The sequence below is a fragment of the Polyodon spathula genome, chromosome 2 (genome assembly GCF_017654505.1).
Source record: "Polyodon spathula isolate WHYD16114869_AA chromosome 2, ASM1765450v1, whole genome shotgun sequence".
Lineage (NCBI taxonomy): Eukaryota > Metazoa > Chordata > Actinopteri > Acipenseriformes > Polyodontidae > Polyodon > Polyodon spathula.
Window position 1 is genome coordinate 59021233 of NC_054535.1, and position 24705 is coordinate 59045937.

The 24705-nt window shown below is 36.4% G+C and overlaps 1 protein-coding gene across 1 annotated transcript in view; it reads left to right on the plus strand.

Moving 5' to 3' along the window:
- LOC121298802 (glutamate receptor ionotropic, delta-2) overlaps positions 1 to 24705 on the plus strand; it is a 611129-nt gene that overhangs the window by 497007 nt on the left and 89417 nt on the right. The window contains exon 12 of the mRNA XM_041226028.1: positions 19109 to 19247. Coding sequence (XP_041081962.1) covers positions 19109 to 19247 — 139 coding nt within the window. The remainder of the gene's footprint in view (positions 1 to 19108; positions 19248 to 24705) is intronic.

The following is a 24705-nucleotide window of genomic DNA, read 5'->3' on the forward strand; positions in this document are numbered from 1 at the left end:
CTTGTGTAGCCTACTGTATGTACTGTACTTTTTTTCCTTTACATAACTAAAATATACATAAACTCAAACAAAAGTTTCCTGCAATGTTCTTAATTTAAAGCATTGAAAGCATAGGGAAGCATGGTTAGGTTATAGATGAGTACAAACATGGTAAGCTGCAGAATTACTGTGCACATTAATATGAACATTTAAGCACAGGTGCTGCATTTCCTGCCAAAACTGTTGTCACCTGTATGATCTCACAGGGGCCTAAAGTCTAAACTGTAAGCTTTTTTATGGCAGTTTGTTGAAGTTCAGTGAATATTGTATGTCAAGAGGAAAGAAATGTTTTTCATGATTTAAAATACATAATGTATCACATTAATGGTTTGCGTACTGCATGTCAGCTCATTTTACAGTGCCTTAATTGAGTTGATCCTGCTAACACTTTGTGTGAAAGCACCATAAATTAAATTTGATTTCATGTACAGTGCAATTCAATGTTTTTCATAATTATAATTTCTCCATTTCAATTCTTTTGTTGTAATAGGGGTACTCTAAATCACATCAAAGCAAAAAATGGAACCCTATTATTTTAAGACTCAATGGAAATGGAAAATGGAGAGTAATTCTTGTTGACAGATCAGCTGTACTCAAGTAATTTTGTTTCCCAGATTCATTCACCCATATGACCCTTCAGATTCATTGTGCAGTGCTATCTACAGAGCACTGGATAACTGCTTTATTTTTCAGCTAATTGCAAATGGCAGATATAACTGCAGTAGCTAGGGACACTTTAAGCACTGTCACATCTCTTTAAGAGATTTCTGAGCTTTGACAATATATTTAATTTCAGAATCATAGTAATAGACAGATTTTTCCATTCTTATCTAGCAAGAAATCTCACTTTCTCTAATTTGTTTAAAAATAAAAACAACAAAAAAATCTGTTTGAACTTGTAATGTGTTGAGCTGTCTAAAACGGCTAAAATTTTAAATTGCAGCAAAAAAAAAAAAACAAACAAACAGAATTCTTAACAAATACTGGACTGCTTTTCTAGCTGTTACTAGATAGACTTCAGTTATCTTGGCAGATGTTACCTTTTACTGCATCATCACCCCATTAAAAACAGTTGACGCGCAGGCACCTGGCAAGTTGTGGGTTGATACACCCCACAGAGCATAAATCCTAGCGACACCACTGAGGTGCATGTAACAAATAGTTAGAAACCTAATGGCTGTGTTTCATCACAGAAATATCTAAAAAAAAAAAAAACACATGTAACAACAGCCTCATTCTGTTGGTAGCTTATACTTAAAACTTAAAATCTTACACATTTGTTCTGGGGTCTCTGTCACACTATTTGACTCCATTAGTACATTCTTTCTCATATACTGTATGGGCATTAAGTGGAGAATGAAGCAAGATATTTGCATACAGTATGCATCATTGGTCTGGGGGGGGGGGGGTTATGCAATACTTACACATTGTTTACATGAGTGTTCTGAAAAAAAAAGCCAGTATTTATATGTGTTTGCAAATAGCTCTGACTAATTGGGAGTGCTATGCAATGGATAGAAGTGTGGGTGTCCTACTCAAGACAAATTTGACTGCAGGCTTTTTGTAGGTACTTTAATGATGAATTATACAAATTATAGGAACAAAAATGACTAGGTGGATGATCTGTTGTTTATCAGAGTAAACACATTTGTACATGTAGGATACATACCAATTAAGTATACATCAATGTTGGTGATTATGGTTTTTTTTTTTTTTTTTTTTTTTAAATATCGTTCACTTGCATTTTATAAGAAATGGTTGGCTAAGATAAGATTAAGGGTAGGAATGTTTGTGGTAATGAGCTCTACCTGTGGCTTGACTCAGTCTAGCTTTGAATCTAAAGGGAATACTATTTTGTAAGGAACAATAATTATTCTGTGGATAAGAGAGTTTAAAAAAATATTTCATTGAAAAAGATGAAAACTGATATAAGATTATGTGCCAGTAAATTAAATGCATGCTATACTTTATTTTTCATATTTGTTTACATTTAAGAAGTTATCTCTTGATGACTGCAGAGTGCTTTTTTTAGCCTTTTTTTCATTGTAGTAAGAACATTAGAAAGAACATAAGAAAGTTTACAAACGAGAGGAGGCCATTCGGCCCATCTTGCTCGTTTGGTTGTTAGTAGCTTATTGATCCCAAAATCTCATCAAGCAGCTTCTTGAAGGATCCCAGGGTGTCAGCTTCAACAACATTGCTGGGAAGTTGATTCCAGACCCTCACAATTCTCTGTGTAAAAAAGTGCCTCCTATTTTCTGTTCTGAATGCCCCTTTGTCTAACCTCCATTTGTGACCCCTGGTCCTTGTTTCTTTTTTCAGGCTGAAAAAGTCCCTTGGGTCGACACTGTCAATACCTTTTAGAATTTCGAATGCTTGAATTAGGTCGCCACGTAGTCTTCTTTGTTCAAGACTGAACAGATTCAATTCTTTTAGCCTGTCTGCATATGACATGCCTTTTAAGCCCGGAATAATTCTGATCGCTCTTCTTTGCACTCTTTCTAGAGCAGCAATATCTTTTTTATAGCGCGGTGACCAGAACTGCACACAATATTCAAGATGAGGTCTTACTAGTGCATTGAACAGTTTTAACATTACTTTCCTTGATTTAAATTCAACACTTTTCACAATGTATCCGAGCATCTTGTTAGCCTTTTTTATAGCTTCCCCACATTGTCTAGATGAAGACATTTCTGAGTCAACAAAAACTCCTAGGTCTTTTTCATAGATTCCTTCTCCAATTTCAGTATCTCCCATATGATATTTATAATGTACATTAATGTATTATATAATGTACATTATATAATGTATAATTGACACCATGTCAACTCTACTCATCAAGTATCCCAGCAAGGGGGAAGTCTGTTTTTTTTTTATTTTATTCGTAGTACTTAAAATAGCCCAGGTTTGTCAAATATGTTCTAAAATCTACAAATGCATCTGAAAGATGAATAGGGAATATGGATGACAAAGGTACAAAGGTATGACAAACATACCCCAAATTGACCTTTTCTTTCCATAATTGTATGATGCTTTAAATTATTGTGTCATGTTTTAAAATAAATACATGTTACTATAACGTGTTTCTTTTACAATTAGACATGGGGTACTACACTTGATTAAAGAAATCTGTGTTTGCAAGGCAGTTGGTATTGCACTTGTTTGGCGAGTTAAATTGCCCCAGCTGCTTCCTATATTGTCTGACGCTTTCAGCCAGTAACACGCTTTTAGCCACTAACATGCTTTCAGCCAGTAACACGCTTTCACCCAGGTGGAAGTGCTGTGGTGAAAGGAGGTGCAAGTGTAACAGATATCCTGAAAGCAAGGAACAGAAACTGAGAATTTATTTACCTTAAAATAGTACCAGATACCATATTTTAAAAAGAAAATACATGTTTGCTAGAACATGTGTTTCTAGCAAAACTTCATAATTGAGTTGGAAGTGCAAAATGCATAATTATATGGAGACATACTCAACTTCAACTTAAATTGATGCTTCTACTACATAAGTGAAAAAGACCAAGTATCTTGAAAATTGTGTTTAGTTGTGCTTTCAAAACATTTACAAGCCACATGTTATATAATGTCAGCATATGAGTGTTTTTTTCACAAGCCAGTTGACCAAAGGAGCATCGTTTTACCCACACAGAATCATTGCTTATCAGATATGTAGAAGGCTAACAGCTAACTTGTAGAACACGTCAGAAGCAAGCTGTTATTTTTCATAATTCATAGAACTGGAGATACTTTCTGGTCATTGTTCAAATATATATCATATCTATAGTATATATTATATATATATATATATATATATATATATATATATATATGCAGTGTCACTCTGTCTCCAGAGGTCTCTTGCGGCTTATATTTGCGCTTACTTGTAAAATCTCTCTCGGACTCAACCCAATAATTGCTATTCTTAAAACACAAAGGCAGCATAATATTTGTTGTGTTATCAGCAGGATAATTACTTTGGGAGTAAACATTGGTAGTACATATGATAAATGATAACTAACTAAATACTAGACATATTAAAACAATTAAATATATATTTGCAACAATACATACTTTGGCAACAACAATTGGGCCTAGTAGTGTGAGTATTGGCATGCATTTGCTATACTTTCTAATCCTCAAATATAAATAATGTTTGCTTTAGGAGAAAATAGATTATTTTAAAGAAGGTAGGAGGAGCACTGCTAAAGAATATGGCAGTGTCTTACCAAGGAAACTATACCAATGCGTAAACATATGCGTAAACAACACCAATACCCCAATGGGGAAATACAATTATCTTCGTAAGATGATTATTATAATTTTTTCTTTCTTTTTAAAATATATATATTTTTTATTTATAAAGATATTATTTTATGCCGTTAAGTATCACAAAGAATACAAACTGTCAAATGTAAATGGAAATCCTGTCTTGCGCCTCATCCAAAAAAGCTGTTGATACCAATTTTTTTTTTTTTTTTATATACCAGGTTTTATTGCATAAACACTTGTCTGTACTCTATGTTAAGCACTTTTGAAATGGGCCTGTGCTTTTGTTTTTTTTTCAGTCCCTAGGAATAATTAGCCACATGAAACAAAGTGCTGCTTTGCCTAATTTTTTTCTTAAACTTTGCAAGATAAAATATACTACTTCTGTAATACTGTAACATTGTTCGTATCTGTGAGTGAAACAGGACTCAGGAGACCAGATGGGATTCTAAACTTGTTGAGTTTATTAATGAGCCAACTGCAAGAACAACAAATCTCTGTTTGGGCCGGGTTCATGACAAAACAATAAAAACATTATTCCATGACTTTCCCTGTCATCGTCTCACTCGCTCTCACTTTCTCCTATCTTCTAGCTGTCTCACTCACTCTAACTTTCTTCTCTCTTCTATCCATTCACACACTTTCCTCTTCAATGCAGTCTACAGACTTTCTTCAGGGTTCTTCCACTGTTTCACAGCAAAAGCCTTGTGTTTCAGCCTCTCGTTCTGTCCCTCACAGTCGCATAGCAACCACTCACTCTCAAGTCTGCATGCCGTCTCCTCCTCGAGACTCGCCCCCCCCCCCCCACTTATAACCTTGGGGGAGGTCCCCTCCCACCATACGCACACACCATAAGCACACAAACACACAGTAACGCTAACGGTGTGCCCCATACCCCTACAATACATGTAACAAGACATGACAAATGGACACAAGAAAAACACAGAGTCCAGCACAGATGCCATCACCAGGGTCGTTACAGTACATTTAACACAGAAAACAATTAAGGGTCACCAAATTAAAAATAATGTAATTATTATTATTTTTTTATAGTTTTAAACTATTTGTATAATATACAGTAGTCAGCTATCAATGTAAATCAATTTAATGGGCACATTGTGACCTGAAACTATTGTATTTAATTATTGCTAAAAACAAGATAAAATGTATACTTAAAGAAATAAAAAACGTTCTGAAATTAAGATTCAATTTCTAATTAATCATTCACTTGAATCCAAGCATGTGAATCCCCATGTGTAAATACAAATATATACACACCAACAATAACACACCACATACAACATATAACACAGACTACGTACAGGGGCGGGGCACCCTGCCACTGATAATTTGTAATGTGATTTGTAACAACTGTAAGTCGCCCTGGTTAAGGGTTAGGGTTAGGTAAATTCTTTTACCGGCGTGACAATGTTTGGGGGAGAAAACAGTGACGAAATGAGCATCCCAAGAAAAGTTCTGGGGACTTGGGGATCAGTACTCCAAAAGTGGGACTGTTCTGTCCAGTTTTCTGCTTTATTTGAACAGAGTTAGGTGTTTCAAGGTCTGACACAGTTTGGCAAAAATTGTCTGTGTCAGTTTTAGAGAGGACCAGGACTAAAGTAGCAGGGTTTGTCCTGCTAGCCATGAATGGAGCTTTGGTTAGGATACTCACTCTTAGTATAGAAGCACCCACCGAATAAACGCTAAATAAAAATGATAAAAAGGTGTTAACAGATAAAAAAAAAATATATATATTGTGCATTAAAAATCACTGACAATTTTACAATACTGCCTAAATACTAACAAATAACATATTTTAGGATTCTATTGTTATTATAGCAAATGCATAAGACATAATATAGATTAACAGATTACATGCCTTCCATTTCGATGTAATGCTTTCATTAATCTGTGAAAAGTTGAATGCAAGAAAACAGACCACTTGGCTTCTCCCTTCAAGTATATCTCCTGCTCTTTGATTAATTTACAGTGCCTCACCATATTCTTTCACTCATTCTGCATTGGTTGTAAATGGATAATATTCCACTTAATTTGTGGGATGTCTTGATTTTTAAAATTGTTCATCTGTTTTGATGATAGTGTTATCTTTCATTCAGGTTAAATGGGCAACCAACACCCCACCTCCAAGCATTAAAATAATTTGCAGTAGTTTGAAGAGGAGAGATGTTGTATTAGAGGACACACATATTTCAGATTTCAATAATATTAATTATAAAAAAGATGTGCTTTTTGTTCTGCGTGGATATTATTTTACCTGCACACTTAGTATACCTGAGATTTTAATTTCCTTGCTATCTTGCTGTCTAGTTGAACTTACATTTAAAAATATTTTAATAAATTAAAATTACAAACATTAAAAAAAAAAAAAAAAAATCTATAAGCCTTTTTTTATGGTGGTGTATCTTTTGTGCAAAATTGTGCAAATTTTAATTGAGTCGTTAGCTTGATGTGTGGAAAAGATGTTGCTATATAGGAAATACAAATACAACAGAGCAGATTAATTACGATCACATCACCTCAATTAGATAATCATTAAAGTAATGTTTGGCCTTTAAGAACATTGATGAAATAGGTATTAATTTAGTGATTGAATGCTGTTTGTGTAACTGTATCATTGCTAGTGATGCATTAAATTGGAATTTCTGCTGAAGTAGAATTAAAGTTCACATTACCACACTCGATCCCTTCCCTATTGCATCTTAGAGTGTAAATTACCTGCCAAATTGAAAAGAAAAATGTGAATTCATAAAGAAAGTTTATGCAGCTCTGAGATATTAAAACCAAATCTTTAAGTATCTTGCTGCATGCAGACACTTCATTTGGATCTCCTCCGAGTGGCTGAGATAATAACACTGACCTCAGCATAAGAGCATCTACAGAGCATCTTTTTTAGTTGAATGGTAACCCATTGAATTGTGAGGTTGCTGGTTCAATTCAATGGGATGTGATACCAAGCCATTACAGTGGTGCCCCATACTGGGTGCCACTTTGCGAAATTGTGCAGATCAAACTCTTCATTTTCAAGGTGTTTCCTTAATATTAATGATAAGGTTCAATCCGTATTTTAATTGAACAAAGACTGCTTTTTATTCACAACTCAGTATCCAAAATAGTGTTGGGGATGTGCATTTGGGATAAATTGAATACATATTTAAACACCAGGGGGTTCCACAGTTTAAACATTTTAAACAAATACAGTATTTGTTCTTATTTTTAAAAGTATCCAAACCCTACCACTATACTACTGTATGTAAAAATAGTCACCCCTTATTTCCTATCATACAACAATCGCATTTACATAGTTATTATAATACAGATCTATATGTATAAAGGAATAAAAAATATGAATATATACAAAAACAAGGTAATTCACAACTTTCTACATTTTATTAATACATTATATGTCTTTCCACAAGTCAGAGTCAGAGTCAGGCTTTTAAATATGTGCTGTATGTATTTTATTTTCTTAAAACCAGCATAGATAGAAACATCTTGTATGTAGGGAACTGGGATTGTTCAACACTAGCATACATTCCCTGGTCCGTGCTCTAGGGGGACTGGTTTGCGGACTAAAAAGAAAATTCATCATAATAATCTCATTGTTGAAACACTTGTTCTTTTATGTGTGTATTTTTTTCTTTTGATGTTGACGACATAAAAATAGAAGTCTTTCATGGTGTAAAAGCAGGTAGAACTTCGATGACAACATACCTCTAATATTTCACCAATAACAATATTGAAGTTAGCTGTACAAATATAGCTGAATGTTTACTGTGGGCTTTTCTATTTTGGTTATTTTATTTTCTAAAAACAACTTTAACCTTTGAAAAATTCTGACAGTATGGTAGGAACCACTATATGAAACTGCAATGATGTTCTTCAAATTCTTCAAATTCTCATCTTCGGGATCAAAAATCTCAATCCGTGATCTTCGTTCTAAGGCAAGGTAGGGGTGCATCAATGTATTTTCACTTGGGAAAAGCTGGCCCTCTTGTGCTTGCTTAGGTTTTCATGAGGCAGAGTGTAACTGTATATGGCTTCGCTTACTTACCATATTTGCTCGAGTATAAGTTGAGAAATTTAAACCCAGAACACAATCCTGAAGTTGTTGGGGGGGGGGGGGGGGGGGGGGGGTCGTCTAATACATGAGCAAACAAATTAACTGATCTCTAATTTATATTAAAACACTATATTTACTAATTTTGATGACTAGAGGCAGCATGAACACTATGGTGGGGTATAATAAGAAGAAGAAGAAGAAGAAAGAAGAAGAAGAAGAAGAAGAAGAAGAAGAAGAAGAAGAAGAAGAAGAATGTTACCTTTTCTATTGCGTGACCCAGCAGCATAGTGTTTTTGTGGGAAACAGCAGCACCTCGATTGTTGTGGGCAAATCCTTGCTGCCCTCGTTGCCAGAGCAAATGTTTATAATTCTCTCAAATCAAAACGCAAACATCTCAAGATTTGGTGAAAACTATTCTGTGACATTATCTACATATAAAAAAATAAATCCCGGGTTTGTTTACATCCAGGAGCTGTCACGTAAAACACAGATGCAGTTTCATTGAATTACAGCCAGACCACACCACCCCCCACATTCCATTGAAATACATACTTCTGTGTGGGCTAGGAAGGAAGTGTGGGTGGGGTTTGTATACTAAAACAATACTATTGTAGGCTATAGAAAAAAACATGTACTGCATTGTAATACATGTCAAAATGACGAGTCAGGCGGTGCTAGGTAAAAGTGCTTATAAAACTGTTATTTTTGCAAATCTGCAGCTCAAACGCCGTCAGGATATCTAATTCATATATTTAAGAAAAAAAAATTCTACCTGAATCTCGCCCTCACAATGGTTCGGTCGACTTTTACACAAGGTCAACTTTTACACGAGCAAATACGGTAACAGTGATAGAAGAGTCTGAAATAGTCATTTTTCTTGCCTCCACCCCTGTTCAAGATCTCCTTTTACTTACATTATGTCTGTCCATATAATAAACTTTGTCGCTATTGCACTAACAAAAGAAAAAAAAGCACAGTATAATACAAACACAGTTACTGTTATTTCCGCAGAGTATATAAAATAAACAGAAAGAATGAATATACACAGTAAAATACAGAGATTACTCTACATGGGGTGTTAGTTTATACATGCATATACTTCTAAAAAAGCATACAAAAGTTTAGAATAATACAAAATGAATTACTTACATGTATTAGATGTTTTTGTTGTATTTTGAAATAGAAAATACAAATAGAAAAATTTTGTTGGACAGTCTGGGAATTTGTGTGTGTGAGAGAGTGACAGCTGAACATCAATCAAGCTGTGTAAGTAAAGTCTGGCAGTTTCACCAAGGGCTTCCCTAACTCCAAGATGAAGTTTGATGCAGTTTAATGACAGAATGCTATAGTTACATAACTAAGAAGGGACACAGAGCGCAAAATCAAACGTGGCTGATGGCGACTTCCCAAAGACCACTAGAGGAATTGAACATAGCCAATGGAGGCTGCCAAAGGGTTAAACAACTGTATGCATACTAACTTCTTTTTGCAACTTTATTTCAGCACTTTGTGACAACAACAAAGGCACTGTGCTCTCTTCTTTAACAAGAAGCTTTGAAAAAACTTTATGAACACACTGAGAACAAGTAACTGAACAAACAGCTAGGAAGCTTCTAGATATTTAATAACTAAAACTTTCACTAATACATTTTACAACCCAACCGTAACTTAAATACCGAATTCTATTCAATTTTACTTAAAGAACTTCATTTAAATAGTATTAAGGCTTCAGAATTGACCATTTCAACTTGATAAATGAAGCCAGAGTTATTATTTAGTCTATTGGAAATACACACAACGTAACATCGGACACCGCTGGGATACAAGGCTACCACCAGACCACATATGGAATTGTCAGCAAACACCATTACTCATAGAATATGTTTGTATTCGTTAGCAACTAAAACTAGTGCTGCATAAAATCACAAAACACCCCCAGAAAATTGTTAATTGTCACTTTTAACGCAGCCATTTTCTTACAGCAATAGAACCCTCAAGCCCTCTTCTTCGGGTTCTATTACTTGAATACATTGGTATGAGTAATGCAGAAATGCTAGTCAATGCTGTAGAAATTGTCTTCAAATAGTCATGAATTCATCTAATTATCATATTTCACAAGGCAGGAGCCAGGCCTGTGCAAATGGACTACTAGAATAAAGACTGCTTGTGACTTTAGCAACAGAATAGGGGTTTTCCCTTCACTACTCAGAGAACTGTCCTCGCTGAGGTGAGGCCAAACCGATTGACTTCCAAGGCCGGGAAACTAAGAAGGATAGAGAATGAACCAAGGTCTCCCTTTCTTATTGAGAGAGGTCCGACTCGGCTGACACTCTGAGACCATGTGGAGAGCCTTGCAATCTGTGCAGGGAGAATAAAAACTCTGGATAAGAGAATAAATAAATAAACACATAAAGAGGGCCACCCCCACCCCCCACAGCCAGCGGTAAGAGCCACCTTCGATAAGTTGAATCAATGGCTAGCTCGAAAATTGAGCAAGCTTTGCCCTCCAAAAGGGAACACCGACCTAGGTGCAAATTAATAGATTTAAGCAGGATAATGGAAAACAAAATGTAGTTAGAAAAGTTTTGGCCTGGGGTCCCCTTTGACCAGCAGGAACCTTCCTCTCAGAGGGCGAGACGACGATGTTGGCCTTTAAGGTTGGTAAGTAAGTTTCACTTGCCCACAGAGGGGACCGTTGCAGAGGTGATGCAGCAAAATGGAGGAGGAAGGGAGGGTTGAGGAAACTGAAAAGGAAGACAAGAATTAGGGAGCTGGCTACAAGCGAGTGGGATGAGCTCCAGCCCCCCAAAATACACAAAGGTTCTACTTGTGGAATGTAAGTGTTTAAATGGATTTTTGCTAAATTAATATCAATTCCAAATATGCAACTCAAACTTTTTGCTAAATCCCCTAGGGAAGTATGTATACATTTCTGGAGTTAAGAGAAAGTAATACATGTGACTTTTACTCTCTCTTTATCTTAACTTGGCACTGGCTGTTGTAAAAAAAAAAAAAAAATAATAATAATAATAATAATAATAATAATAATAATAATAATAATAATAATAATAATAATCTGTATACCAGTACCGTCTGCGCAATTTTAAATTCATAAACAAAAAATATGTAATTCTGAAAAAGGTTGGTAGAATGTTTGTTACCATTATATGACATGTAAGATAAAGGCTATACTGCCTTATAAATGTTTACCATGTTAAAGACACAATGAAAGCCTCATAAAACACACAGAGTTGGGCATGTTACAGAAAAAAGTAATTTTCATTGAAAAATGTAATATTATGTCCATACTTATTAGTTCATTTAAAAAGTAGCACGCTAGATTACTCGTTATAGTACTCATTACATTCCTTTCTCTTATCCTGCAAAACAATTGTGACTATTCCCCATAATCTGGTAATCCATTTTTAAATGTATGCCATACAAACAAACATGTAATGCCTTGGGCTATCTTTTTTTCTCAGTGGTCAGTATCGTGCACGAATGAAGGCGATATTATCTTGCCTTCAGCTCCTGGTAAAGTTTTATTAATCAGCTAGTTAAGTATAAAGGCTCAGCAACAGTAGAAAAACAAAGTAATTTGCCAGCAGACAGTATATTCTAAACTGTATTACGATTATTAAAGTACATAAAAAGAAAAGAAAAGTGAATCGCGGTGCATTCCACTACATCGCCTGAAGAATTCACACTCCTCCCTTCCTCCCAGCATTCTCCTTGTTACAAAGGACATTAATGTACAAAATAAAATATTAACACTGAAAAATCAAACAAAATATTGCAATTCCTGCTAGCTTCATTATAACGGCTCACAAAACTAACAACTCTTAATCATTTACTTTTTAACTGAGATAGCCTTTCAAAATACATATATGAATGCAGACTTTAAATTAGTGACACTTAACTCACCCATATCGGAAACAAAAATAAAAAAAAAAAAACACTGCATAAAAATAATTTAACTTTGAAAAAAAAAGTTTTTGCACTTGTTTGACTTTGGGTCTGCCCCTTTTTTGCATTTTCATAGACTGTGTATGCAGTTTGAGTTCTTCCAATTGTACATTGAAATTTTGGTTTAAAAATCCAAGTAATCTTTGCTGTATCACATGAAGAGGAGTTATTGAAATCGGTTGTCGGAGAGACAGTTTCTTTTAGGAGTGAGAACCAGGCTTCCAAGGCTTTCCACCGGGGGACTTGACAGAGTTGTTGTGTTCTAGCGCACAGTGATTTTCTTTATTATGGGGAATTTATGTAGACACTCCATACTTTTCACACTTTTGAAATAGTCAATGACCTCAGCTTCAACAAAGTTTGTATCTTCATCGTCGGCCTCCTCGAATTCAATGAAATCTTGTTCCTTTTGGGTCTTTGTTTGTGGACTTTGGGAATTGGCTGATGTGAACTGGTATAAGCGGGCACTCCCCTAGTAATATTTGTTTAATGTGATCCTCCTTCTCTTGTGTACTGACCCAGTGTAGTGTGGCAAATTAAGGGTTAAAAAGGGTGAATCATTTGCCACAATAAATAAACAAACAAAAAAAAATATTATGCTTTCTTTATACAGAGTAAAAGTTTTCAGTTTAAGTTTGTTCTGTCTTACATACATGAGTATTGTAACTAAAAAGGAACTACAATTCCCAGAAACCCTAGTGCAGGAAGGAACTCGGTCAGCTGGGAAGGCTGGGAGGACATATAAAAGAGGCACAGGGTGCGCTAGTTTGCTCTATCTTTTGTTTGGTGAAACTCGGAGTAGGCAAGCACAAGGAGTGTTGCATACAGAAAGAAAAAGAGAAAAGCAAAGCAGCAAGTTGGCTGTGGGCAGTACTACATGAGGTAGTCTTGTAAAAAGAAAACACCAGAAGGAATGAGAAGCAATGCTGGCTTTTTGCTGGCGTAAAGTGGAAAGTACAAACGCTAAAGTTAACTAAAGAGTGTTAGCAACTACGACTAAAAACAGAAGATAATTCTGCTGTTTGATAACTAATTAAACTTAAAAGAAGTATGATATCAGTCTGAAAGTAACAAACAAACAAATGTGCTGGGATGTTGTAAACATGAGACAAGGAGCTGAACTTGCAAAATTATTTTGAGTAATTTGTTTGTTGGACAATTACTGGACTTACACTGAAGGAACCTTGTTTGTAGGAACTATATGTGGAATTACAATAAGGGATGGTTGTGTTGAAACATAAAATAAAGACAAGTGGACTGTACTGTTTATTTCAACCCTGTAATATACATTTACTAATGCTTGGGCCAACCTAGGAAATGTATTAACAGTCGATGGAAATGAACACTTGGTTTGAAAACCCCAAACCTGAAAAAAAAAAGCAAAATAAGAATATTATAATTTTAAAAGACAGTGTACTTGAGTGAACTGAGTAAAGACACAGGATTACCTGAACTTTGGGAGACATCTGAGCAGCACACCACAAGGGACACCATCGCACACAACTAATGTTTCCTCAGCGCACCACAAGGGGTGCCAATGTACCTGAGCAGCATTTTCAGGGCACCACAAGAAGTGCCAGTGTAAACCAGCAACTGCTGGTAATAAACCAAAGGACTGCATACGTCCTGGGGTGCCCCTGGAGGTGATCACGGTTATTGCACCTGAGAAAGGAAGAAAGTTATAAAGCCTATAAAGGATGAGTTAAAGACTGTGTTTGTTATGTGTGATAACAAGCTTTCTTCAAAAGGCCTAACTCTGCCGATACCCAGATTACAGACTAAATACTATTATTGTGAAAAATAAAAACTCCACTTCTGACTCTTGTGGTCCAGAGTACTCTCTACGCACACTAATACAACCTGTCAACCTACATTCAGTGAGGCTTATCCTTCACAGTAGTTTAAATCTTGGCAGTGTCACAGCAGCAAGAACATCATCCTTGGACTTGAAACCAGCTGCAAAGCGTCTTTTGATTGTCTTTACAATCACATCTGTCATCCCTGCTGTCATTTGGGATAAGCTGCCCTTCATGGCACTGGTTTTTGCCAATAGCACTTCTAGACTGGGCTGGAGTACTCCGTAGAAGCAGTTATCCTCTCCTGGTAACACATCCAGCGCAGTAGTTGGAGGCTTTAGAAAAGCACAGTACTCCTTTAACAAAGTAAACTCTTTCGAGTGTATTGCATAAAGTGTTCCATAGGAGTGATCTCAATTATGCAGGACACGGCATGATAAAATTAATTCCATCGGCTGGCTGTTGGCACTAAGTTTCTTTTTTTGTAACTGCTTCCACACACTCAGCATGGCTCTATTCCACAAGGTTGTCCACTTTGTACAGGCACCCCTGTAAACAGCTCTAGGATCGGCATTAGAAGACAGCCATTGGTCAATATCCCTGCTGGAAATGTGATTGTGTGTGTGCGCTGCACATCTCCGATGTGGTGGGAGGACATACTCCTGGTCACTCTGTTCTTCCTAAGAAAGCACCTCTTGTACATCAGTAAACGTAACATCAAGCTCAGCCACATCCTCGTCTTCCTCTGAGGCGGTGTCATTGTCGGAACAACATTTATAAATATTAAATGCTTTTATAAAATTAGAACTTTGTCCGTAACGGTTGCTGTCACTTGTGCATCTAGAGCGTAAGTAGCATGGGATTGCTTAATTTCAGCTGCAACACCATCATACGTATGGCATCCTTTAAACCGTGAACACACAATGGCCTCTCGTCTGCTCTGTAGTGTTGCAGGATCAATCCAATATGCAGTCATTCCTAGAACCCTTTTGTTGTTGGCAGTCCATATGACCACAGTGGTGGAAACATGCTTCACATTTTCAAGTGACTTTTTCAGTTCCCTCTTCATGATGCCACAGGCTTTGTCCAAGTACTGAGTAAATGTTTTCCTTTCAGGGACTACAGCATAAGAAATTTCACTTGTTAGCTTTCGGAAAACTAGATAATCCAGTTCAGAGAGGCAGCATATCTTAGATAACATACAAACCAGTAGTTTTTTTTTTTTCTCTTCTCAGGTGTTACTGTGGGATTGACCGAATGAGGGGTAAAGCAAATCTTTTGTTGCTTTGCAGAAGCCCTTTCCTCGTCTTCATCACCGGTCTTTCGTTTTGTCGAAGATGTGGCTGTAGGAACTTCCTTGGCAATGATATTTGTACTTTTATGAACAGGCTCGAGGTGTTTTTTAACATTTGACGTTGTATTCCTTGCGCTTGGAGTGTATTTGACTTTTTATATTTTTGCCATTGTCCTCGGTCATGACAAAGTAGTGTGAATACTTCCAACTAGAGAAGGTAGGCCGTGGTAGTTTTGAAGACATTTTTTTTCAAGTATCAAGATCTCTGTTATACAGTACTGCTATCAAGCTATGTGTGTAAGGCAGGTCTGGCTGCACAGTATGCACGCACGCAATTGCAGTATATGCTCTATACAGCGCCTGGGCTTATTTTCTCAATACCAGTATATTCTTTTATTTACCGAATATATAGGCGGACAGTCCAAAGTGGGTGCTATATCGATTCGGTAGCCAGATTTATTTATTTTTTAAGTTAACTCACTTTGCAGATAAAGCTTTGTGGCAAAGTGCCCACCCCTGTGTGTTTTTTTTTGTTATGTGTTGTGTTTTAATGTTGGTGTATAGTCATAGGTACATGGGATATAAATGGGTCTGTGTAACATGAGTGTTTAAAATGTATATTTGTATTTAGGCACGAGGATTGCACAGCACTTCACATGCAAGCAAAAAGTAATAATATGTGAGCATGGGGAATTGCACTTTATTAATTCACGTGCAGTTGTACCGAGATTCCAACTGAAAGTGATTAGCAATCGAGTCTTCGTACAGCTGCATAAAAGCTGCATGTTTTCACCCACTCGGGGTTGTGTGTTCCGTGAGTGGAGAACGGGATTGGAGACGGAGGTAATTCTAATAATTGTAAGAAAAATAGAAGTTCACCGTGTTTGTCTGTGTAGTCCATTTTTTTGTCTATTTATTTTGGCAAAAGTGCCGTATCCTGTGTTTTTGTATTGTTACAACCATTTATTTTCTGTCTGTCTGTTCATTCATTAAATGCTGAGCGAGACCATTCGCTCAGCTCCACCAAACTCCACCTCTCTCTTTGTTTATTTTCCTGTTTCTGGTCGGACGTCACCCAATCTGGCTGTCTTTGTGACAAGCTTGTATGAAAGCCATTTCGTGAGCTACTTTCTAAAATAGTTTGTCTGTTATTCAAATGATAAATCATATCTTACATTGTTTACTTACTGTATATCATTTGCTTCGAGTTTAGAAACTGAAATGGACTTAGCTTTTTTTAAAAAAGGATTAATTTGTTGCGTTTTGTCTGAATACTCGCTAGTTACTTATAAAGCGATGCTAGATGGCGCCGCTGTATAGACATTACATTATGTGTGTATTTGTAGTAATTCTGTTATGGCGCGAGTAAAGAAGTCTTGTTGAATTTAAACTCCATATTATTTAGATGTACAACATAATGTAGCGAGAAAAAAAAAATATTTTTTGCGTAACTGTGGCAAAGTGGTTTGTAGTGCTCCGGTGTATAGGTGAGTTGAGGTGCTCCAACAAAGGACAAACACAAAGTCTACCGGTCAGGTTTCTTTTAATGCCATTTTTAAACCGGGTTTCAAATAATAAAGCTGGCTCTACCCAACAATGGGTATTGCCAGTGAAAACTGGACCCAAAATAATAAAGCTGGTTCTACCCAGCAATGGGTATTACCAGCTACAAAACAAAGGGGTTGCAGTCCCGAAATAATAAACACAAAAACACGTCTCCAGACTGGGTGCTCTGGTGCAGGTGCGGTGCTCTGAATGCTGGTGCTCGTGTGCGTTCAGGTCCGGGCTTCTCGCTGTAGCTCCAGCTTCGTATCAGCCGTCTGGCAAAACAAATACAATACTACTCAATGAACCCACACTTCATTCAAGATTCCGTCCTTGTCTCCTCCCATTAACCACAACACAGGAGCCTATTACGGCGTCACATCCGCCTAAAGTACCCTAAGCCCCGCCCCCCTCCGATAGCTAGTTCAATCACGTCTCCTCCAATTCATGACTGAAACTTCGCTCACCGTACTAGGGCGATGACTCCAGGTACCGTAACGCCACCCTCTTCCTGAATGGCCGGCTCCCGACTGTCCCCAGGATGAACTGCCCAACCATTCAGTAGGAAGCCCGCAGCTCCTGTTGTACAGTGCCCTCACTGGTCGAGAGGGAGATTTTTGATTCGGATTCATTCACTCTCCGTCACAGTAACTAATATTATTACTCCCATAAAACTGTAATGCATTATATTATCTTGTTATTATCAATAGTAATATTATTATAGTAGCACACTGCTTAAGTAACGCGTTACCCCTAACTCTGAAAACACAGGGGATAAAACCATGGTAAACTATGGGAAGTTGGGTGTCGGAATTTACAAAGTATGTTCTTTTTTTCCAGAAAGGTCCATTAGTCATTTTAAAGAAAAAAATTAAAAAATCAGTCAGTAAAAAGCAGGCATTTGTAACTTCTAGTTTTTCCATATAGCTTGTAGTTTGTCCATATAGCTTGTAGTTTTTGCATATTACTGAAACCAGGGTGTCTTATCAGCTTAAATGTGACGGTTGACGTCTACATTATGATGTGGGTTATTGTACTCCTAGGGTATAATGTTGAAAGTGCAAAAGAGTATATGAATGTCCCACAGCACAAGTGTATGAAAATCTGTTTTCTGCAGTATACCCCATTTAATGAATGCTTTATTGGCTGGTTTTGAATGAATGCTTGCACATAGATTTTTTGGCAGATAACCAATTGCTGAAAGGTGACAACCGCATGAAAAAGTACTTCCCACCCCCTCGTATCTTATGAAAGTTTCTTAAATTAAAATTAACATTATAGTTTCCATAACGAACCAACAGAAAAGATCAGAGACATTGCAATGCGATCTATGTCTCATTCCAAAGTGTTTACATCTTTACAGTATGTTCCCCATTGGCCTTTTCTGAAAGACAGATTTTTTATTTTTTTGAGCTGTCTGAGAAATGACTTGATGAGATCTTTTAACCATTGTGATTTAAGAATTAATTTAGAAACGTTTTGATACCTATTATATATAAGACATCTACTTTTAGGACTATAAGATTGATGACAACTTTCAAAAAGTTCTACAAAGTAGAACAAAATACACAAATGTAAATATTGTTGAAGGTTAATTCATGAGAGAGAAATTATGTTGGCTCCTATGAATTAAGTGACTATCACAAAGCAGTTCAGTAGAAGCAGCTGTAATGTATTAATTTTATTTATTTGTGTCAGATATAAAAACAATACCAGTTAGAGGTTGCCGCTTAAATCACTGCCACCGTATACCTACAAACTATTGAAATCAAAAGTAACATAATTAAACAGTGGAACCATTGGAGTAAAAGAATAGTTTTGTAAGACAGGGAAGAGCAGCTTTGCATTGCACTAGCTTTACAGACAGACTCTAGACTTGGGTGACATTGTGCACACAAAGATTGTTAGTAGACCAACATGTCCTACCCAAATAAGTGGCCCTTGTTGAACAGGAATTTGTTGGATCATATTGTAAAGCATAGAGCTTTGCTTTGTTGAATCCAAAGTGAATATAAAACAGAGGGATTTGCTTTATCAGATCCAAGTGGATAGTTAACCACAGCATAATCCTGTTCAGTTAATTCCTGAACAGATAACTAATGTTGATTTTTCTTCCCACAGGGGGTGAGGTTCCCTACACCACACTGGCAGCTCGAATGATGATGGGGGTCTGGTGGCTGTTTGCCTTGATTGTTATCTCTTCATACACTGCAAACCTGGCAGCTTTTCTCACAATCACCCGCATTGGACAATCGATACAGTAAGACAGTCCTGATAGCATCTACCCAATAGGAGTATGTTCTAGAACAGTGGTTTTCAAACTTTGGCGGACCACTTGCATGTTTTTTTTTTGATGCCACAGGCTTTGTCCAAGTTTGGCGGACCACACAATAAACAGTGTAGCTGACTGAAAAATAAGCACATAAAAAAAAATAATACTACTTGTAATACTAAGAATAATGCGATGGGTGGGCCTGTTTCTCTAAGCAAAGTTATTTTAAAATAGGAGTTTTAAAGAACGGTTCTAGTTTACTTTTCATTAACATGAATTTACAGAGAGGGAAAAAATAACTGTTTTATTTCTTAAATTGATAATCACAGCAGATGTGAATTGGTTACAATACATTCATGACACCCATGAGGTACCAGCACAGTTGGAGGTACGGATCTCCAGCTATAATTATATTTATGAAAGGGAATGTTTGGATTCTGCACGCTGATTGGCTGTTGAGGATTTTTTACCCTGCAGTTAAATAGTACAATGCTTACGAAACTAATTTATGCCGAAGCACAGTTCAATTAAATTATAAATAGACAACATATTAAACTCACAATTAAAATCACATTGTTGCGAGGGGTCTTTTAAAAATGAGTGACATTCCTTTAGTCACATTTGATCTTTTCAGAGGCATGACAGTAGAATGGCTAGAAGAAGCAAAACCAAAAGATTTAACAAGTCAGCAACTGAATAAAATCAAAGAAAACTAAAGTGCTTGGGCAGCTGGTGTTTTTATTGATTATGATGAAACATAAATAAATGGTAAATGACTTTAAAAGTAGTTAACCACAGCAAATGGTAACAGTCTGTTACGATAATTGTATGCCTCTGTGCGTAATTTGGCTGGTCAAGAGTACTCAATTCTATTATTTTTGCCTCTGTGCTGGTCTCAGTTGCTCCATAAACAGTGCTGACATAAACCGCAATGATAGCCTGTTAGTGACCAAGCATTTAAAAATGCCAATAATGTGTTTTTGTATTGGCTTCTGCAGGTCAGTGATAGTAATGCATGGATAATGAACTTTGTCTTTGCCTCCTTTTCTGTATCTTTTCATTACCAAGAAAAAATACATGATTTGCATTTTTAAATGCTTGGTCACTAACAAGGTTAACATTGCGGGTCATGCCAGCTCTGTTTACAGAGCAATTGAGACCAGCATGGAGGCTTCATTTATTTTAATTAATTACAATAAGTAGAAATGTTGAAAACCTCCAGTTTAATGTTTACAACAAATAGAACCTTGTTTGAGGGACTGTTATTCTCCAAAGCAGTTATTCTCCTTACATTTGAGCATCAAAAGAAATGTATCACTTATATTTGGATAAAATTCACTAGATGTGATTGAAAAAAGACAAACTCTGTTTTAGAGCAGGTGCAGTGACTTTTTATTGTGCTGACATCACGAAGGTGCTGCAAAGTGATCTGTCAGTCTTGGGCAGGTGTTGTGACTCTTGGTCTCCCGGTTCGTGGCCTGCCATTGACAAAGAGTGTGTCTGGTTATACTGTCTCACCAGGTTTGAAATTGCTGCCTGTGAGCACCCAAGATGATGAGCCACAGTACGCTCTACCCTAGTCCAGCCTCCAACATACCCATTGCACGAAGGCGCTGCTCTCTTCGCAGACGTGGCATATTGTTTTTTTTTCTCTCATTTCCTTTATTGCTTTTATTCAAGCTTGCAATTCAACAACTGAAATCACTCCATATCCAGTGTCCAATCAACTGTCTCACTAATTAGGTGATTAAGCGCATATGCTTCAGTCATAGTCACTGAAGCGTGTCATGGTCAAGGATGAATGATCGAGTGATTAAAAAGAAACCAGAAACATTTCATCAATGTCCATTTACCTTTTGTTTTTTTTTGTTAACATAATTGTGTTATAAGAAGTTTCTTTTGATGCTCGGTATATAATTTTTTATTTTTTTAAAATAAAAACTTTTTTTATTGTATCAATTTATAAGCAGGATAACACTTCAGGGCTTGTGTGGTGTGTTGCGTTAACGTACAGCTTTACTGGTTGAAGGCACGAAGCTTAACTTACTTTATAAGCTGCTGTGTTGAGTGCACATGAGAGCAATACATGAAAACTCTCTAGTAAAGAATACATTTTAGACATTACAAAACTATATATGGCAGAGTTTAGATCATTTTTTTTTTTTTTTTAAACTTGGAGCTGTTCTACATGTATGCATATTCTTTCTGCTTCAGTAGCTGAGTTTAAGGTTTGCAATGGGAACTATACTGCTGCTTCCTTTTACATAATTATGTAACCTTTCCACGGACCTGCTGAAGGGAGCTGGTGGGCCACTGGTCGGCAGGCCACAGATTGAGAACCGCTGTTCTACAATGTTCTATATTGCACATATAGGGACCTATTTATTTGCCTATTATTACCACCCAGTCCTGAAGAAATGTTTCTTTACCGCCACTTTGAGGAGCTATACTGTATGAACTGACAATCAATGTACAATTTCCTCTTGATTTGTAAGTATAAAGATTAGCCATCTGTCACACCTTTTTCCCCTTCACATAAAACATTTTGGAAAAATATCTTTAAATAATGCAAAACAGCAGCAAAGGATGTTTATTTTAAAAAATCACTTCATTAAATATTCAAGACTGGAAAGTGCTTTGAAAGACAAGAATAAAATCATTAGAAAAAGACAATAAAAATGTAATGTATACCAAAACTTAATTCACCAAAATAAGCATTGTACATATAATTGATTAGAACTCAAAAGCATACATTAATAATTTTGCAAAACACATCTTTGCATACTACACAGAATGTCCCAGAACTAAACAATGGTGCTACATTTCACACGTTTTAATTATAAATACAGTAACATTTACAATTAGGCCAGTGGCACACTAATTCACATTTTAAGAGCATATACTGTATACACTGTAAAATAGCTGAAACCATGTACAGTAAACATGATAGATAACAAATGTAGACAAAATGCTGGAAATGAAAATGACAAATATTGAAAAAATCAGGTGTGGTGGTGAATATTAATAATATAAAGTTTTTGGGGGGGTTTTTTTGGATCTCAGCAATAGAAGAATGTATTAATCAAACCAAAATAAATTGCATTGTCTTGTGTAAAAGTGGATAGATTTTTAAAGAGAGACCAGGCAGGAATACAACACTGTTACGTTTGTATGTGTTCAGTTGGAGGTTGTCATCAATGCAAACTTGTATCATGAATTGATTTTGCCTAGCAACAATTTATGTAGCACCGTTTATGCTGTTGCACCTCTAAAAGCCCTTCAACAGTAATACAAATTAAATATTAAAAACAACATGTTTAAAACCTATATCTGAAGTCAAGAATCAAACATTAAGCAATTAAAACAATATTATCTGTCCCGTCATACCAAAAAAACCCAAAAAAACCCCCACTAAGTTAATCAGAGGCGTCATTTCAGAACAATTCTCTGTCCCAAATACAGTGGCTTCAAAAGTAGTCACCGCCCTTGGACTTTTCCACATTTTATTGTGTTATAACATGTAATCAAAAGGGATTTAAGCAAGAGTTTTTGCCACTGATCAACACAAAAAAAGTCCATAATGTCAAAGTGAAAAATACAATCTACAAATTGTTCGAAATTAATTACAAATACAAAACAGAAAATAATTGATTGCATAAGTATTCACCCCCTTCAGTCAATATTTGGTAGAGGCACCTTTCGCAGCAATTACAGCCATGAGTCTATTTGGATAAGTCTCTACCAGCTTTGCACATCTGGACACTACAATTTTTGCCCATTCTTCTTTGCAAAATTGCTCAAGCTCCGTCAAGTTGGATGGGGACCTTTGATGGACAGCAATTTTCAACTCTCCACATATTCTTAATTGGATTGAGGTCTGGGCTTTGACTGGGCCACTCCAGGACATTGATCTTTTTGTTTTTAAGCCACTCCAGTGTGGCTTTGGCTGTATGTTTGGGGTCATTGTCCTGCTGGAAGATGAATCTTCTCCCAAGTCCCAGGTCTCTTGCAGACTTCAGCAGGTTTTCCTCCAGGATTTCTCTATACTTTGCTGCATCCATTCTGCCCTCTATCTTCACAAACTTTCCAGGTCCTGACACAGAGAAGCATCCCCATAGCATGATGCTTCCACCACCATGCTTCACAGTAGGGATGTTGTTTTCAGGATGATGTGTTGTGTTAGGCTTGCACCAAACATAGCGCTAAGCGTTGAGACCAAAAAGCTCTATTTTGTTCTCATCAGACCATAGAATCTTCTTCCACTTGGTCTCAGAGTCTCACATGTAACTATGGCTACATTAAACAAATATCTGTACAACATCATGTTTGTATTGTTTCACAGTTGCAGTTAGGGATATTAGACTACTCTCAGGTCACTGAAAAAAAAATAATTTCATGCATGGGCTTTACAAAAAGAGCCAGGGTAAGAACGCAGTTTAACTCTTTATTTTAGAGTGTATATTTGAATGCCATCTCCCCAGATTTAATTCATACTGAGAAAAACCTTGAGCTAAGTTTGATACATTTCACCTGCTTTCCACACAGAATTACACTTTGTATCAAATATAAACCAATGAACATAACGTGCTAAACAAGCACCAAATTCCTGTGAATGTCAAAAGTAGAAATATGTAGTAATGTTTTAAATAACATGTTTACGCAGATAATCACAAATAAACTAAAATAAAACAAGGTGGCCTCTCCCTTTCATCTTGGCAAATTTATCAACACCAGCCTGTATTTGTAAGTCTAATGTTTTTGCTTGTCAAGTTAGCTCGCAATAACCATAATATCACTCAGTCTCCAGTAGTGTATACGCAGGTATGTTTGGATCCTTTGCATGCACAAAAAGAACCTTTCATTTGCCGCACTAATACCAACATGTGCATATGGCGAAGATATGTTAGAAAAATAAATCCATTGATTTTCATGTGTAACATTGCCGCCATTTATTTCCATATGAATGCATATTTAAATTTAACATTTTAATTCAGTCATTAGAACAGTACATTTCAACCAGAGTGTATCTAATAATGTAGTCTACAACCTTAATATAAATATCATTTTCCGCTGATCCACTGTGAAAAAGACATTATAGAGCTCCTGTGCATTCCAGTACCAAACCTGAACACACAACGCAGACCCACACATGAGCTTAAATCTCGTTTTCAAATCTATGGTACCTTTTCTTTAGAGCTTGTTTAAATAATTATACCGGGGTATCAGCAATATTAATAATCTTTCTTGTTTCGCTGTGTTTAATATATTCCGTTTTCCATCTGCTTTGGCAAACATTCGATATTTCCTTTTGACTCATCATGATAGCAATAATATTATATTATAGAAACAATACAGTGCAATGCTGTTCTGTGTTCTCGATATAATCACTGGACAATGATGAACTATCAATCAAAATGAATGAATGTCGGCGATGCCTTGAGACTAT